A 17175-nucleotide genomic window follows, 5' to 3' on the forward strand; every position below is an offset into this window, starting at 1 on the left:
TTGGTCACTCATATACTGTGTACAACAAGTGTCATCTTTTTGCATTCAGAAGTGCCTTTCTGATTAAAGTGTAGTGCCAGCTTACCCGATCTCTTCCGATAGGCAGTGGATTAGCTGTGTACATGTTCCTCTTTCCATCATATCCAGGCTGCCGGTCCCCAAAGATCTGCATTTTGAAGTGTCTCACCATGGTATCAACCACCTCTCTGCACAACAAATGATTAAAATAAGCTATTTTCAGAAACTGATATCAAACCAATCATCATAACCATCGGCACATACTGTCTTTGACGTTTTCCCTTTAAGTCAAATCTTACCTGTTGACCCGCCGGGGGCGCTTCTCTGGCTTGATTTCAATGTCATAGTGGTAGACATCGATCTTGGGGATCTGCACCTGAAAGTGATTGGCCAGCAGGCGAATCGGCTTCCCCACCGTGCCCAAGCCGGGCCGGCGTGGTGGCTGGAAAAGGGAGGTAGGAGCAGGCGGGCCTACAGAGAAACACACAAAAATATGATTGTAATTAAAAGCTTTTTAAATCTGGATTCAGCATTTGGACAGAGCGTGAGTAAACAGAGAAAATACAAGTTTTGCTCTGGTTTTAACTCTTATCTGACAAACATCGTAAAACAATGATACCCACACCTCCACTGTTCTAATACGGAGAAGCCAATCCAACAAAGTGAGTCGATCTCACAGAAAGCAGCAGGACCATGTGGAAAACAATTTAATGTGCAATTATTCTTAATGATGAAGTATGAATTGAGATTTGACTTTAATAAATCAGTAGATAGACATTCTGTTCATTCTATAAAACGAATCCTTGTTTGCATTAAATGTGAATGTACAAGATTTCATTGTCTTTTCCTTTACTCTTCCGTGCATACAATTTGGGGGTACTGTACATTGTCAAAAGGTGAATGCCATAATGCGTCGACAAATTTGCGAGGTCAAAACCCCATGCTGCTCTTGCACGCTCCAGTTAGCACATAATCCACAGAGGGTACTGCAGCCTGTCCTAATCCAAAGCGGCCTCCTCCTCCTCCTCCTTTTATTTAACTATGGCAGTCAAAATATTATGGTTCTCTATAAAATTCAAGTTGCTGTACAAGAGATCAACTATTTGGACTCAATTGGACTTTTTTCATTCAAATTTTCTCTTGAAGCCCAAGAAGCCACGAGACTTGTGCACTTTACTTACACCGTTTCATTAGGTGTTAAAAAAATGCGGCAATTCAGGGGTTCTTGCATTGAGCAGCAGTGTGATGCGCTGAAAGTGAGAAGCGGATGGATTAAAATGTTAAGTAAGTAATAACATTTAGCAAATAGTGAGCAGTCACTGACTGATCAAGTGGATTACATTACTCAGTACTGTGTACAGCTAAGCAGAAGGATCATCCCTGACACTAGAAACACAGGATCTCACCACAGTGAGATGACCGAGTGAATCCCCACAACAGGTCCTACAGGATGCAGAATTTAATTTTAATAATATTAATTACTAAGCCAAACACCATTAAAGACTGCATACATCCATTTTATGAAAGTTTTTTCAATTATTTTTTTGTATTTGAAAAGTAATGACACTAAAACTAGAACATTTTTAGAATTCAACAATAGTATTAGAATGCCATTATTTTCAGTCCTTTTTAAGTTGTTGGAGTGACAGTCACATTTGAGTCAATTACTGTCTACTATATACATGTTAAAATGGAAAGAGTTACCATAAGGGGCAAAATCCTGAATTATTCAGGGACCTAGAGCATGACAGATCTTAACTACTGCTGATGTAGGATAGGGACATTCTTTTTTTTTCCTAAATAGGCCTCATCCATACTTGTGTTTCTTAAAACTTTGCCAACTAAACTGTAACCGACAGAATATTCCCACACAGACCATACCTTCGGGGGAAAAAACTGTATGAAATGCAAGCATGTCAACATATCATTCAATGTGCTTCATACAACAGTGTGAATGTAAAATCCGTCATATGCTGAGAAATTCTGAATCATTTGCAACAGATGGCTTTGTTCTGTAACTCAGAAAACCATGCATAAACAAATGCTAATTTACTGTGCATAGGAACATTAATGGTCAGGCAACAGTCTACAAATTAGGTTATTATCATAAACACAACATTAATTAATCTTGACTAATTACAATAAGCTTTCTAAATACTGCAAATATATTAATTATTCAAAATAGTCAGTCAAGAAATGACTTCCTTTCCTCTTGATTTATGATGTAAAGTGGATATTTATTATTGCCATTTCATAATAAGATCAAAAGTCAATCAATAAATCCTAAAAGGTAAAAAGGGCCAGCAAATTTGTATCTCTCAAACTGAATACAATTGAGGGGAAAAAAGTTCACAGCCCCCAAGGCTGTCTGGAGACCCTCCAAATCTTTCAAAAGAAGATCTGAAAAAGTAAGTGTATGATTTAAAAAGAAAGGCTAGGCAAATATAACCATAAAATCACATGGTTACATATAATTTACATTATAAGCATGAATTACATCAGGTGTGAAAAAAGGCAAGCACATTACACCTGAGAAGATCTGACAGCTGGTTGGATGAACTCAGATATACTACAAAATATATTTAAACAAATCAGCAATCTGATATTCAATATTATATAAATCAATTAGATATTTTCAAAACGTTTTCAAACCCAACAATTATCACCAATTTCAGAATGTGAGTCAAAAACTTGCAACTCTAAGCTAATTGGGAGCGATATGTAAACCTATTTTACAGTTACTGTAATTACTAGACAGATTAATGTGCCTCTGTACCATGTGGGTTAAAAACGAGGGAAAGTCACGGATAACCAGGTCTCAGTGACAATTTGAAATCCATGAGAATTTGACCTCACCATTTTCTCTGCTATCCGTGCCATTAACACACTCAGGATCAGTATGCTATTGTAATGAAGCGTTAAAAAAAACCCACATTGGCGACTCCTTCCGCTTTTCACAGCCTGGCCGCTCGGCACAGAGAAGGGGTGTTTACTTTTACTCGTTTAAACCCTTTTACATCCAGGAAGGCAAAACCTTCAGCGGATATGGGGCCTCCTTCCAAAAGCTTCAGGAATGGTGTTTTTCCGCATGGACCTTAATGTTTTTGTCTGGCTGGCAGGTTTCTGCTGGCCAAAGCGTCGACATCAAACGGCGGGTGAAGCCTGTCTGTCTGATAGTTCACCATGTGGACAGCACTCCGTAAACCATCGGTTTATGGACACATTTACTAACCGAGCACATTCTTGCCATGTGCTTGAACTACGGTGTAACGCGCCAGTATAACTGGCTGCCCCAAAATATTCCAAAGGCTTCCGTATTTTTGTAGTGAAACGCGACTTCCTTTTACAACAAAAGCATCTGAAATAAGCAGGAAATAGTAGCAGCCGTCCAGCTGCCTAGGTGTCTTCTCTTTTACACACACACACACACACACACACACACACACACACACACACACGGAAGAAAGCTTGGCTCTTATTGAAATCCCTATCATCGACTCCACAATGCCATAGAGCCTTCCGCACTGCTGGGTGCGTGTATTACAGGTTCACTGCGTTTCAACACAATAAATACCTGTCCCGACGTCACGCACATAAACACTTGTTGTCTCTTATACCAAGTATTATTTTTTTTTTAAAGAACTACATTCAATTAACAAAAGAATACTATTCTGGCAAAGCGACGCGGCTGCTGGTGTGTTTGTTTTCGTTCTCGTCCCTGAGGCCTACACAACAGCGCAGCCAAGCGAAGCCGCGGGCCACAGTAACACGCAGCGCCGACCTGCGCTCCACTGTCACTGTTCACGGTCTCCTCCTGTTCACCGCTTACCGGGTCCGAGCGCTTCCATGGCCGAGGGCTCTCTCTCCGTCTCAGTCCCGGCCTGGCGGCTCCGTACCGACACTGAAATTGGGGGCGGTATCTCGAAGCTTAATGGGGCTAATTTAAGAACTGAAAGGGTACGTATCCGTATACAGATCTGCGCGCTGCGTTGTCTTCGGTGTGATTTAAAGCAGATCCATGGGATTTTTAACTGAGCATGCGTGAGAACGTGCGCAGCTCATCGCGCATGCGCAATTGCGCAGCACATACAAAACAGCTCCAGGAGCCCTATGGATGAAGCGAAATGTGGCCTCGTTAGGGAAAAAGCCCATCATTAAACTAGCAGTATAATTATCCAGGAAAGACGGTGTTTTTTTATGTCTTGAACATTTTGATTAATTGAAAAGGTATGGTTATAAACTATGGCTTACTAACTTATTTACGTAGCCACTATGAAATCATTTGTATACACACCTGCCGTGTTAAGTTTATTGAAAGGCGAAATTAATGTTATTTGATTGCGATATGTTTATAGAACATTTGTAGATAATTGTTTGATATGAAGTGGGGGAAATGAAAAAATAAATGTTTTGTGATACATTGACCAATGAAAAGCAGCGCGCCGACATTCCTAACCAATCATAGTCAGAGTAACCTTGCATGCTAACAAATCAGCCAATCATCAAGCTAGACGGTGATGACGCAGGCAAGGCAGGAAGAAGACTTTCACTCCAGCGCGCGAACAGTTGAAAATTTTTTTATGCCCTTTCCCGAGGATCAGGCGGGAGACGACTTTTGACGAGTAGCTTCGCCCGAATGACGAAAATCCTTCCAGGATTCACGTTTTATGATTTCGCGTGTATAACATCGGCGTATAAAAACGTTGGGGTTTTTTTTTGCTTATTTTATTATTAATTATTTTTTTATGAGGTTCTGCGCCGAATAGCTTCAGTGGACAAAAGATGAGCCTGCTTCTCTCTGAGCGGGTAACAGACTACATGGTGTTTATTAGCTCACTCAAGCTCTACTAACTGCTTTACTCAGAAAATTATATATTCGGTAAACAAATGCTGATCGCCGAAATTGAGAAAACTAAAATTATAGTCGAATTTAAGACCAAATAACCACGAGTCAATGACTCGTAGCTAGCCTAGCTGGTTTGCTATCAGTAGCTTGAATCGACAGGTTTTTTAGACACAATAACTCGTATATTTAAAGTAGGTTTATATTACTAGTTAACTGGTTGTTTTGTGCATCTAAGTATCAGATTTTGACTGGTGATTAGATCTGTAGACGTGGCCTGCTCAGTGAGAGTAATGGTCAGAAGCTTCGGAAGCTCAGAAGATGGGAAGCAATCTAAACTAATCAATGATTAATATTTATATTAAAATAAAATAGGCTATTCGAAGGTAGTTTAAACCACAAAACTAACTTAGTCCTGACTTGTGATTTAGGATCATTTTACTGGTTCAACTAATCTGTAATCTCTCTTGATATAAATGCTGGTTGATCATCACGTATACATTAAATGTTCTTGCATTCATGCATTTATTTTAACATGCATCTTTAATGCCTCCAAATCTGACTCTGTGTAATCTATCAATGAGTGTGCTGTATGTGACAGGTGGAGCTGATTGACACTAGTGTTGTGTTCACAGCCTGTTGATCTCCCTGCTGAGATCCCCAAGGCAGAGAGTGATTCAGACAGTGGAGTTGGTTCACCCATGGAGGAGGCTGTGACTGATGCCACCACACCTGTTATTCAGGCTCAAGAAGGTAAATTAAGTCTTGTCTGTCAGCACTCTTTGGATTTGTTCCGGTCAAATTAGTTCATCAAGGGGGATTTCTTTATTTTTCTTTCTCTCTCTCTCTCTCTCTCTCTCTCTCTCTCTCTCTTGCGCTCTCTCTCTCTAGCATGTATTTTCTACACGTTAAGTACTTTTGTGTCATGTGTAACTGTTTGAAAAAATGTACTAAATTATTTGTATATAAAGAGCTCATTTGGTTATATGAAAACTGTTTATTTTGTGTGTGGGAGAATTTAATGTGATTCTTTAAATCCGTATCTGCTATTATAAACATTAACAAGCCTATGGGACCTATAACAGCTGTATTTTCTTCTTCTTTTGAAAATGCTTCATGTAATCAAGGTTTTGTTGCTTGGGAAAAGTATATGGTTGAGTGTCTTTTTTAAGCCATTTAGTGATTTATTTAGGGAGTGTTTCTAATAGTGAGGCTCACTGATAAACACCATTTGAGATGGCAGGTAGGCTTTCTATTATTAATAGACATTAATTAAGGTATTTAACTCAATTCTGCTTATATTTGCATAAACGGTTTGCTCACTGAAAAACAACAGGATCTTTTACTTTGCATAATCTGCTTAATAAAAGTGACAATATGTAAACCTCTAGATTCAGATGACGATATCATCGTGAACCGGAAGGCCCGCACCCGGAAGGTTCTCCAGGACAGCGACAGTGAGAAAGAGGAAGACCTTGACAAGGTGACTGAGGCTTTGGTGTTGTCAGAATCCAGCGGCGATGAGACGAAGTCCAGTGAAAGTAAGGGGCCGAAAAAGAGCCGGGGAAAGAAGGTATCTCGGATTGCCATGGAAAGTGATGAGAGTGAGGAAGATGAGAGTCAAGGAAAACCTAAGAGAAAGACCAAAAAGAGGGGGACGTCAGAGCGACGCAGAGAAAAGGAGAAAAATGGAGTGAAACAACTGGAAGAAAAGACAAATACCCCTGAAGTGAGTTCATTGGGGTTTTTCAAAAAATTGGAGTTTATTAAATTAACCGTTGCTTACTGTCATTCTGTTTTTTCTCTGCCTGTGTTCTCAGGAGTCCCCTTTGCCCAAAGCTTTCAATGACAGTGGCTGTCTACTGGGTGATAATGACCTGTTTGATGCTCAGCTCGAGGAGTCTGACACGGCGGAGGGGGTGGTGGAGGAAGAGGAGTCCCTAGATGCCATCAGAGCTGCTGTAAAAAAGAAGGCCAACAACAAGGTGAGAGAAAGGCACAAATCATTAAAGCAGAGGCACACAGAGATTGACAAATAACTAGCACAGACTTCTTTTTCTTCCCAGGCCATATACTAATTATTTTTCTTTTTTATTTATTTGAGATCTTGGGGTAGTTTCCAATTTAACACATGTTACTCTGTGTATGTTTTATAAAATGCATGCTTTATATTCACTTAAAAACAATATTATTACTTAATTTTCTATCTGTAATTGACTGTTATTAAATAATTTAAAGAACCTCCAATGAAATAATTAAACATTTGGGTTTATAGAGATCACAACCCACCAGAAACTCATTCCCCTGGCAGTAGTTTGCTAAGGGGTCATGTTAAAGAAGAAAAAAGAAAAAAATGGATCCCAGCTTTCCTGACAATGTGACAACCTCTTAATTTTCATTCTTTATTTTGCCAATTCTGCAGCACCAATCAGATGATTCTGAAGAGGATGAAGGACAGGAAGGCAGAGCCCAGCGCAAGGTAAGACATTCAGTTGTAGGTATCTTCCCTGTACAGTGCAACATTCTTGTGGGGTTTACGTTCTATGACCCCTCTCCTTTTGATGGGGAATTGTACATGTACAGTAAACTTAACAAAAATTGTGAATTACTTGTCATAAATGTTTTATTTATTACTTTAAATTAATAATAAAATATTTTTTCAAACATTATGTAATTTATTAGTACAAACTCTGTTTTGAAATGTTACTCCGAACTTTCAAGCCACTCGTGGCTTCCCGCGAACTAGCAGATTTACTCTTAGTCCGGTTCCAAATGAAGTCACAAACTACGAGTGTCAAGGTCACGAGTATCGAGGTTCCACTGTATTTATTTGTTTCCATTAAATTATTTAATCACTTAATCTGGTCCCTAGGAGAGGAAAGCCGCAAGAGCAAGTAAGGAGGCAATGAAACAGCTCCACAGTGACAGTCAGAAGCTTGTTAGAGGTAAGTGAAATTATTCAGTGCTTGCTCATTTGAATTTCTTCACTCTTTAATATTGCCCTTCTTTGAATTCTTTTTTGGTTTACCAGAATCTACAATAGGACTACCATACCATATGCCAGAGCCCAAAGGCATAGACCAATTCTTCAAGAGAAGAGTTCGTCCTGACCGACCTGCTATGGCATTACTGAAGTAGGTACATTGTGCATTATACTGTACACATTATGTACAGTTTTGCCTAAGAAAGAAAATTGATAATGCACATACAATGTGACTTGATTTATGTATTTGTGCAGTGTAAGCAATCTAATTTATTTATTTTTTCTGTAATTGTTTCCCCTCCTTCAAGATCTGCCAAATACCAACACTGTATTGTTGTGGCATCTTCAACCCCCTCTACTACACAAAACCAGTCTGAAGCACCAGAACAGAACCTGAACCGACAGGTGGATCTGAATGAACCCGATCCAGACAGCTGTATCCAACAGGACAGTGCTACAAATGAACCCAATACACAAACTGCTAATGAAGCTGCTGAGAAACAATTAGAGGTTGCAGGTGTTGAGCTCCAAAAGCCTGAGGCCATGGAAGAAAGTGTTCTTCCGTCTGTGGACATGTCTGAGAGTTCTACTAAAGAGAATCCTGACATGTTTCAGGTTCAGCAGACTAAGTCTGGGACAGGGCAGTCAGGACAGGATGACTCTGTGCCTGCTGAACAAGGCACAGCAGTGTCTAAACCCAAGAAGGATAAGCTGGCTAGATTGCGTGAGCTGGGCTTGGAGCCTCCTCCTGTAGCAAAGCTGTGTGCAGATGATGGAACTTTTGTCCAGCTGGAACTGCAGCAGGCTAACCCTGGTGAGGAAGCGCTTTAAAATGTTACAAATCGTGTTAACGTTAAAGCAGTCTGTAGTATTTGGTTTTTGGTAGCTCAATTTTCTTTTGGGTAAGGTTCCTGTGGCAGATTGTTTTAGCACGTTTTGTTTAGAATGCATGTTGTGTGTTGCTCAGGTCTAGAGGCTCTAAAAGAACGTTTTCTGAGGCATGTTCAGTCTGCACCACGGTCTAAAGGAGAGCGATTACTTCATGTAAATGTGGTGAGAAAGGACAGCACTGCCTCTGGACAGGAGGAGCTGCATGCTGAATCCTTCACGGTCACCGTTAATGAGGAGGAAGAGAAGCCTACACACACTAAGCCAGGTATAGTCTAAAACATAACATTTAGATATTTGTGACTTTTCTGACGTTCTCTGCCGGTCAAAGAAAATTGCTGTGTTTTTTAACTTGTACATATTTAGAATTTTTATAGAATATGAAGGAGTACCACTTTAGAATAGATGTCAATAGGGAGCTAAAAAAAAAAATATGTTGCAAAATGTGTACAGCTATGCATTTCCTCTTGTCTTCTCCAATATTTTAAAAGGTTTTTAAATTTGTTTTAAGCACATGCTTCCATATTTTAAATATTGCCACATTACCACCTCCATAAGGAGTGCCCTTAGAGCAGATTGAATCTTTTTTTTTTTATCTTATCCTCAAATGTTTGATTACCATTTTGTTCCTCCGTTTTTCTACAGGAGAGAAGCTGGTTTTACTGAGGTCTCGTTTGCAGCAGGCTATGGCTATTCGCCGGAAGGAAGAAAGAGAACGTCGGGCTGCCCTTCATCGCCTGGACAATGAAGACTGTGAGGAGGAGGAAGAGGAAGAGGAGATGACTGAGTCTGAGGAGGAAGAGGTACCATTGTAAAAACAAACAAAAACAACAACAACAAAACATTTTTCAACAGTTCAGTTTGTTTAGGATTCTCATTACCAGCACATTACCAGAGATATATATATATATATATATATATATATATATATATATATATATATATATATATATATATATATATATATATATATATATATATATATATATATATAGTGCCCTTCTTTATTTTGTACTCTTCTGTTGCTCTTTTCCTAATTCTGACTTTATAGGGTGTTGAAGATTTGTTGGGTGATGGTGAAGATAGAGAGGAAGAAGAATCAGAGGAAGCCAAAAGTGGTAATAAATCCAAGCAAATTGCCTCTTCTTGCTTTAAAAGTCCATCTCCAACCCCCTACGCTGATGGCACTCTGATGCTGTTTGCAGGCAGTTCTTGTTCCAGAACAGGGTGAGATTGTGATTGTCTCTGTATTTCTTATTTAGATTTTTCTTATTTACTTAGACTTTTTTTTTTTAACCTTAATGTCTTGATTTTATATTTAGGGATGGTGTTAGGCAGTCTGGGCAAGCCAATCCTGAAAATGATAGCAAAATGGGTGAGTTTATAGTTTATACACACAAACTGTCCTGTTGGACAATGAACCTCAACTACAGGCTTCTGAGAAAATTTAGAGTTATATAAATAAGCACTAAAGATGCTTTTTATAGCCTGTGAACTTTTCTGTTCTTTTCTCCCACAGATGATGAGGATGGCCTTTCCTTGAACAAGGACAACAGTCATAACAGCAGCTTTGAACTGACTAGCTCCACACTCCCCTCATACCAGCCAGTGAGCCGTGCTGCAGGCAAAGGTCTTTCAGCGGCCGCGTTCCGCTCACCCTCGCCCTGCTTCTTCAGGCCCAGTTTCCTTGGCTCAGCCTCCAAGGTGAGCCCATTTTTGGCCATGTAATAGTATCCTATTTAATGCTAATTATTCTTAAAGGAGCTTGAAAGCACAGTTGGAGGCATATAGCTTTTATTTCGTGTCTCTTTATAATATTAACAATAATATCATGGTTTAAATTATGTATTTGGAGATGTTTTAAGCATCATGAATCAAATGTGCGCATGACTCATAAAACAGACAGCATCTGTAGTTTAAGATGTTCAACTTGTTAGTCGATAAGCACCGTGGTATTGATTTATCAGAGTTATAAATCCTCCATATTTGGAAAAAATTTAGTTTGCTAGTTGTGAAATTGTTCTATTTTAGCAGGGCAAGTATCATTGTCAAGCATTTGGTGTGGACTATAAATCTTGTTACAATAGCGTAGTTCTATTCCCCCTCCCCCAAATGTATTAATTGTTCATTTTCCTGTTTGTCAGAGCTCTGGTAAGCTGTCTGAACCTTCCCTTACACTCCCTGTGGAGGACTCTCAGGATCTTTATGGTGTTCCTTCTCCTGAAGTTGGGAACTCTCAGGGCCTCTTCTCTCAAGAGGAGGACACGCAGTCACAGCTGTTGGATGCGGACGGCTTCTTGAATGTCGGACCCCGTGGCGGCCTGAGCCACTCACACAAACGGCAGTTAATTTTAGATAGCCTGGATGAAAACGCCATGGACGCCAACATGGGTGAATTACTGGGTCTCTGTTCGGGTGGCTTTGGCTCTGCAAAACCGACTCAGCCAGGAGTTGAGGATGAGCTGCTGGGCCTTTGCTCTGGGGCATTCTCTATCCAGCCTGTGGAACCTGGCAGACAACCCAAGGATGAGACTGAGGCCATAGAGGCAAAAAGCACTGTTATAGACAGTCAAAGGAGCTCAGACACAGACATGGACCAACTACTTTCTCTCTGCTCTGGAAAGTTTATAGACAGTCCTGGTGTGTTTTTCTGTTTTAATGATTAGTTCTTCTACTTAATTTATTGCTACAAAGATCTGTTTATTCTGTTCTGTTAACTGAGTTCACTGACTCAATAATTATTGCTTTCTGTATTCTTCCTTTCAGCTGCTTCTCCAGTGCAACCAGGTTCAAGCTTTGTTCTTGAAGACGAATCTGACAGGTAAGGTGGATCTTGTGATCTATATATCCAAAATGTTAGCAATGCATTTTCAACCTGTGTAGTGCAAACCACTAACTTTTTATTTTATTTATTTTTTTTTAGTAAGAACAAGGAGGAGGAAGGGGAAGAGGAAGAGGAGGATGGCAACTGTGAGTTTCGGCTCTTGTCAGATGACAGTAACAGTGAGAAGGTTAGTAGGGATATTTTAAATAAAAAATGTTTTTTAAAAAAAGGTTGTGTAGGTTAATGCATGTGCATAGTAGTGATCAATAATTTCAGAGAGTAATAGACAATGCACTTAAATAGATTAAAAAGTGATAAATCTTAACTGACCACTACTGCTGAACTGTACACAATATGACTGTTGTCTTATCTAAAATGCGCTTTTCGTTTTACTTTACAGGAAGACATTGAGGGGGAATCGGAAGTTGAAGAAGATATGGGTGATGAGGTAGAAGATGAGGAGAGGGAAGCAGTATTTAAGTCCAAAAAGATGTAAGTCATGTTAAGGCTTGTGAATTCTGTATACTGCATAAAAATCTCCATAAATGACAATGAAACCCAGATGATCTTCTGTTAAAGCTTTACACATGTATCTTTAACAAAAAATATCAAACATTTCTTTTTAATTACAAAATTACCTTCTTTAAACTGTCCTCTTCAACTTTAGACGCATGGCTAACTTTGTGGACTCTGAGGCTGAACTATCCGGCAGCGATGTCGGTAGTGAGGATGAAGATGAACAGGGAGGTGATGAATATGAAGAAGAGGATATACAGGAGCAGCTTCCATCAGATGAGGAACTGATGGACCAAGTCAACAAAATCCACATGTAAGAATAGAACTCTACTACCTGTATGATGGAGGTTTTTTTAAAAATCATTGACAGCTTCCTAGTGGCAAATCCATGTTATAGCATTCACTCCTAAATGTGTGATTTGTGCCACCCCAATCCTTCTGTAATAGTTTCTTATTTAGTAAATAGGTTTTTAGTAGTTTAAACTGTTTGTTTGTGTTTATAGGAAACATGTCCTAGACGATGATAAGCGTAAATTGCGCTTGTATCAGGAACGTTACCTGGCTGACGGGGATCTGCACTCGGATGGACCTGGTCGAGAACGCCGTTTCCGCTGGAAGAACATTGGTAAGTTTAGAGTGTGGATCTGCTTGTTTGTATGGCCTTTAATGCCTCTTCCCACTGAATGTAAATGGTTATGTTTTACACATTTGCATTAGATATTGTGTGATTATGAAAGCTTGCTGTCTTGTGCATAAATACAGTTGAAGGGTTTGATCACGTTCGGAAAAGCCAGACAGAAAAAAAAATTATATTTTTTTAAATGATGCAGTATGGCAGTGCATGTGGGGAAAAATTGGGCTCAGTATAAACAAGCATTTTGTATTGAAATTGAAAATGTCAAGTGATGTGGTTCGAGAGCCATGATGTAGGTTTATTCTTTTTCTATTCTTTTCTGGATAATCTCCAAATAGCATTGCCAATGTGTTATACCCTCCACTGAACTTATTAGGTAGTGGCTTTCTAACATTTGTAGTTTGTTTACATATATGTTTTGGAGAGCACTTGATAAGATGCAATCAAATAAACATGTCCGTAATTCCCATTGCCGCATACACAAGAACATTTTGCAATCATATTCACTTTAGGTACAACTTTCCTGAAGATGCTTGACTTTGTTTTATAATCTATATGTGTGACCCGATTTCTAGATTATGGTTTTGAGCTTGGGGTTGCTGCTGATGGGGAAGAGGAAGAGGAGGAGGAAGATCATGATCAGAATGAGCTACAAAGACACAAGGAAAGGATTGAGAGAGAGCAGTGGATTCGAGAGCAGGTGTGGGTATAAACCTAGAGGATTTACAGCAGCAAAGTATTTTGTTACATCGTGATCTCATAACCGGCTGTTTGTTTTACATGCACAAGTAATTGTGGAAGAAATCAACTCATGGCTCTTCTTTTTAATCTTAAGCCTGTTGAATGGTTATTTGACGGCAATGTTCTCTTCTTCCGGTAGTCTGAAACATCAAAGAGAGGACAAGAAGTAGAAGAGGAGGACAAGATTGGAGAGGAGGACAGTCAGTTCATGAAGCTGGCTAAGAAACTAACCGCTAAGGCACTCCAGAAGAAAGGTGAAAGTTGCAGGATATAATTTGTGGTTGTGTGACCATCTCTTAAACATGCTAAAGAAGACTGAACTTTAATTTTTTTTAATTTTTATGCAGAGACCTCTACAGTGCCTATGCAAGAGAAGCCAGTCTCTAATGTCAACCCTTTTCAGAAGCCTGTGGTAAGTATCTGAACCCATAAAGTTTCAAGTTTCTGAAATATAAACATTAACCACATTTAAAAGTATTGTTGCTTGTAAATGTGGTTAATATTTTTATTTCTGATATAGTCAAGATACTAACGCTCATCATTTGTATTTGGTAATTAGATGGCTTACAATAGAAAGACTTTTCCAAGTTGACCATACATTTATTTATTTATTTATTTTACAGTGCAAAAGGAATTTATTTATTTCTAAATAGAGTTCAGACTGTTATTTATTAGTTATTTATATTTATTTATGTTTTAGCCATTCTTTTGCCATATGTTTTCCTCAGGTAAAGAGAGGATCTTTGCTTAGCCAGCCACGAGCAGTGCTGCAGAAACTCGCCAATATTTCTGACGGCAACCCTCTAGCTCCACGTAACTCTCGAGGATTCCTTTTCCAGACTTTATCTCCAGAAAAGGAGCCACCCACATCTGCCAACCCAAAGAAACAGGTAATTTTTCACAGTAGATGCACAGTCTGAAATGATATTATGGTGTAAGGGAGATTTTTGTTGTGGGTTTTTTTTTTTGTTGTTTGTTTTTAATGAATGAATTAAGTGATGTATTTGTCTCTTATTTATTTGTTGGTGTCAGTAATTTTTTTAATGCTTGAGTGATTCTGTTCACGTCTGCATGTGCACCACTAGGGGGCACGAGAGTGTTTTGCTTTTACTTAAAGAAAACGTTAATTTTCACATATAAACTATGTGGAAAATTTTAATTATGTATATATACATTGTATATATACATAGTAACATATATGTAATATGACATTTATATTATAATACCTTAATGCATATTTAAAAACATTAACAATGAAAATATTTAAATGGCTTTATTTAAAATAAAAATGTTATTATGCCATACTATAAGAGAAATCTTCATGATGCTGTATATTAACCCATGTCTGGTTTTGGCTTTGGGATTTTAAAATCATTGTCAATCTATATTCCACTCAAAATGCTATTTTTTTTATTTGTTTGACTTTTTCCTCTGACTGTTACAGTTAAAGAAAAGGGCTCAGACAGACACTTTGGCACCTGCTGCAAAGCGACCATGTCGAGAAACCTCAGTGAAATCTGTTGGACCTCCAAGAAGTATTTTCAATTATTTTGAGAACTGAAACTGTTTCAAAGCCTCCAGTGAATCAACTTAAGTCTGTTTTGAATGTTTTATCCTGTAAATATTGTGATTTGTAATTCTGTATTTTTTATTTGTAAAATTATAAATTAAAAATTTATTTTAAACATGCATGAGACTTTTGATTGGTAGGTGAACTAGTGTTACTATGATTATACATTTAGAAGTCTTAGATTAGCATCTGCTGCTGCGTTTATCATCTGGACATTTGAATAACTTGGCATATTAGGAAGTGGAGGTTAGAACAAGACAAAAAAAACAATTATAGTGCTAGGTTCATTTAAAAATATAGAGAGATAGATATAGATATCTTGCATTAGGTACTGAAATTTTCTACATAGTTCAGTTTATGTACCTTTACCTGTCTCTTTATAGGTTAATGTTTACAGCAGCCTTCAGAACAGGAAAAAGTGTGATCTCTGACTCTAACTTTGGCATCACTGTTGGTATCAGATAGGTTGTGTGAAGTATTTCAGTAAGTGCTGAACTGAGTTTTTACACACAGCAATCTCTAGAGTTCACATAGACTGGCATAGGGGCTGGACATGTATGCAATAGCGAATTGTAAAACTGGTCAGGCAGGACTTAGAACAGGACAGCAGTACAGGTGTTTTAATAGTGTTTTAGTCTAATATGGCATCTAGGTTTCCTATATGTGTAACTTCATATAGAACTTTACATGCATGCAGCTGATTATTTAGATAGTGTGAAGATCATTGTTACTCATATTTTCTCGATTTGCATTTTAATTTTATTATTCTACTGTGAAGGTGAAACTCAAGAGAACCTATGCTCTGAATTGAAACCAGGTTAATATCTCTAGCCCAGTGAAAACCCGTTTACTCTCGAGTCGATTTTTCACCCTTGCTATTGTGACCTAGCGGGAGAGAAGCTATGGGATTACACTTGACACCAAGCTTCCAGTCCCTCAGGCTTGTGATGCTCTTCTAACGACCTGTTCAGTTTGAGGCATGTCTCTGTTACTAAGAGTCTAAGTAAATGGTATGTTAAATAAGGACCACACTTTGCTGTAGACTTTTAACAATCTCTCATCTCAACCTAATTACTTGGGTGCTGCTAATCACTTGGTCCAGTTGTCCTGGCAGGGAGATCCTCATTAGCAAGGGCCAAATAGTGCTGAAGTACAGATGGGTGATAAAGTGAAAATAAATGTATGATATGTTTGGAAGGTGTTGGACCACCCTGAGCCACCAGAATAGCCTCAGTGCTCTACAAGTCACTGGAGTGAGATTCTCCCGTAGGTGTGCATTTAATGTGTTCAATATGATTTACTCCATATTTTATCCTACTGCATATTTCGTCCCATTGATCCAATCATGACCTGTGGATGAGAAAAAGGCCACTCCCACTCCCATTAAGACAGGTTTCATAATGGGATAGAAGTGATCACATTCAGAATCAGAATACATTTGCGGTGATCTGCAAATGTATTAAGAATGGAACTTTTGCTAGTAAGGCATATTGCATCTACAATAGAAATACTTTGCACAAAAACCTGCACATTTTGCACAAGCAGTAAAAAAAAAAAGCGCTCGGTCACAGCTAATCACCAGGTTTCAGCTTTACTGCCAACAAAAGCCGAGAGCATTTGGCCGACTGGTTGGATGTGCAGTAACCATCACTGACAGCAGTGCTGTGGGCTCCTGTGAACTCTGTGTCATACTGTTGAACTGATGCTACTGGATCATTAGCTACTGCAGACTGCTAACTACCAACTCAGTGTTTTTATATACTGCCAACAGCATATTCTTTCCCACCCTGAGGTTTTATAATGATTTAAAATCTAATGGACGTTGTGCATAATAATCCTACAGCCTTGGGTGTGTTTTTAACTGGTGCAGCACAAGCTGTGCTTAAAAGTAATTCATCTTCTGGTCATTTTTCCCCAGTCTCCATTCCTCCCTTGCTTGTTTGGTTGATGGAGATGATCCTGCATGTGATGGGGCTGCAGGGCTGCTTCACCATTTGATGTATTTTTCATGTGTTAAGGCTAGTATTGAGATTAGGGTTTGGCGTAGATGGCCTGGAGGTACTATGCTTGAATAGGGATGTTGTTGGAGCTTGTCATGGGACAGGGAGGCGATGTGCTTACTGAATCTGTGTGATGTGCAAACAACAAAACACATCAC

General features: G+C 38.8%; 2 protein-coding genes across 5 annotated transcripts in view; one reads left to right on the forward strand and one right to left on the reverse strand.

Moving 5' to 3' along the window:
• Positions 1-4054, reverse strand: part of ago4 (argonaute RISC component 4) — a 16295-nt gene extending 12241 nt beyond the window's left edge. For both annotated transcript variants that reach the window (XM_046834540.1, XM_046834539.1), the window contains exons 1-3: positions 3848-4054; positions 318-489; positions 86-206 (exon numbers count right to left, since the gene is read on the reverse strand). In XM_046834540.1, the coding sequence (XP_046690496.1) occupies positions 86-206; positions 318-489; positions 3848-3866 (312 nt within the window). In that variant the 5' untranslated portion in view covers positions 3867-4054. The remainder of the gene's footprint in view (positions 1-85; positions 207-317; positions 490-3847) is intronic.
• Positions 4055-4086: 32 nt separating this feature from the next.
• Positions 4087-15136, forward strand: LOC124375856 (claspin). 3 transcript variants are annotated; one of them, XM_046834538.1, is made up of 24 exons: positions 4087-4245; positions 5497-5614; positions 6253-6590; positions 6682-6846; positions 7284-7340; positions 7734-7806; positions 7893-7995; positions 8153-8658; positions 8812-9000; positions 9378-9535; positions 9784-9959; positions 10055-10107; positions 10252-10436; positions 10877-11372; positions 11499-11553; positions 11656-11743; positions 11957-12048; positions 12224-12385; positions 12576-12697; positions 13282-13406; positions 13587-13701; positions 13795-13859; positions 14176-14337; positions 14892-15136. In XM_046834538.1, the coding sequence occupies exons 2-24, from the start codon at positions 5563-5565 to the stop codon at positions 15006-15008; spliced, it is 3654 nt and encodes a 1217-aa protein (XP_046690494.1). In that variant the 5' UTR covers positions 4087-4245; positions 5497-5562; the 3' UTR covers positions 15009-15136. The 3 variants fall into 3 exon arrangements, with proteins under 3 accessions (XP_046690494.1, XP_046690492.1, XP_046690493.1); XM_046834536.1 differs by lacking the exon at positions 4087-4245 and adding an exon at positions 4578-4839; XM_046834537.1 differs by lacking the exon at positions 4087-4245 and adding an exon at positions 4579-4824.
• The last annotated feature ends 2039 nt before the right edge of the window (positions 15137-17175 follow it).

Source organism: Silurus meridionalis, chromosome 22 (assembly GCF_014805685.1).
Source record: "Silurus meridionalis isolate SWU-2019-XX chromosome 22, ASM1480568v1, whole genome shotgun sequence".
Taxonomy (NCBI): domain Eukaryota; kingdom Metazoa; phylum Chordata; class Actinopteri; order Siluriformes; family Siluridae; genus Silurus; species Silurus meridionalis.

Excerpts from the sequence above, each read along its gene's own strand:
- LOC124375856 (XM_046834536.1), top strand. The coding sequence starts at position 4,801 with ATGAGCCTGCTTCTCTCTGAGCGGGTAACAGACTACATG. Across the intron at positions 6,591-6,681 it reads AAAAGACAAATACCCCTGAA|GAGTCCCCTTTGCCCAAAGC; the intron begins GTGAGTTCATTG and ends CTGTGTTCTCAG. Across the intron at positions 8,659-8,811 it reads ACTGCAGCAGGCTAACCCTG|GTCTAGAGGCTCTAAAAGAA; the intron begins GTGAGGAAGCGC and ends TGTGTTGCTCAG.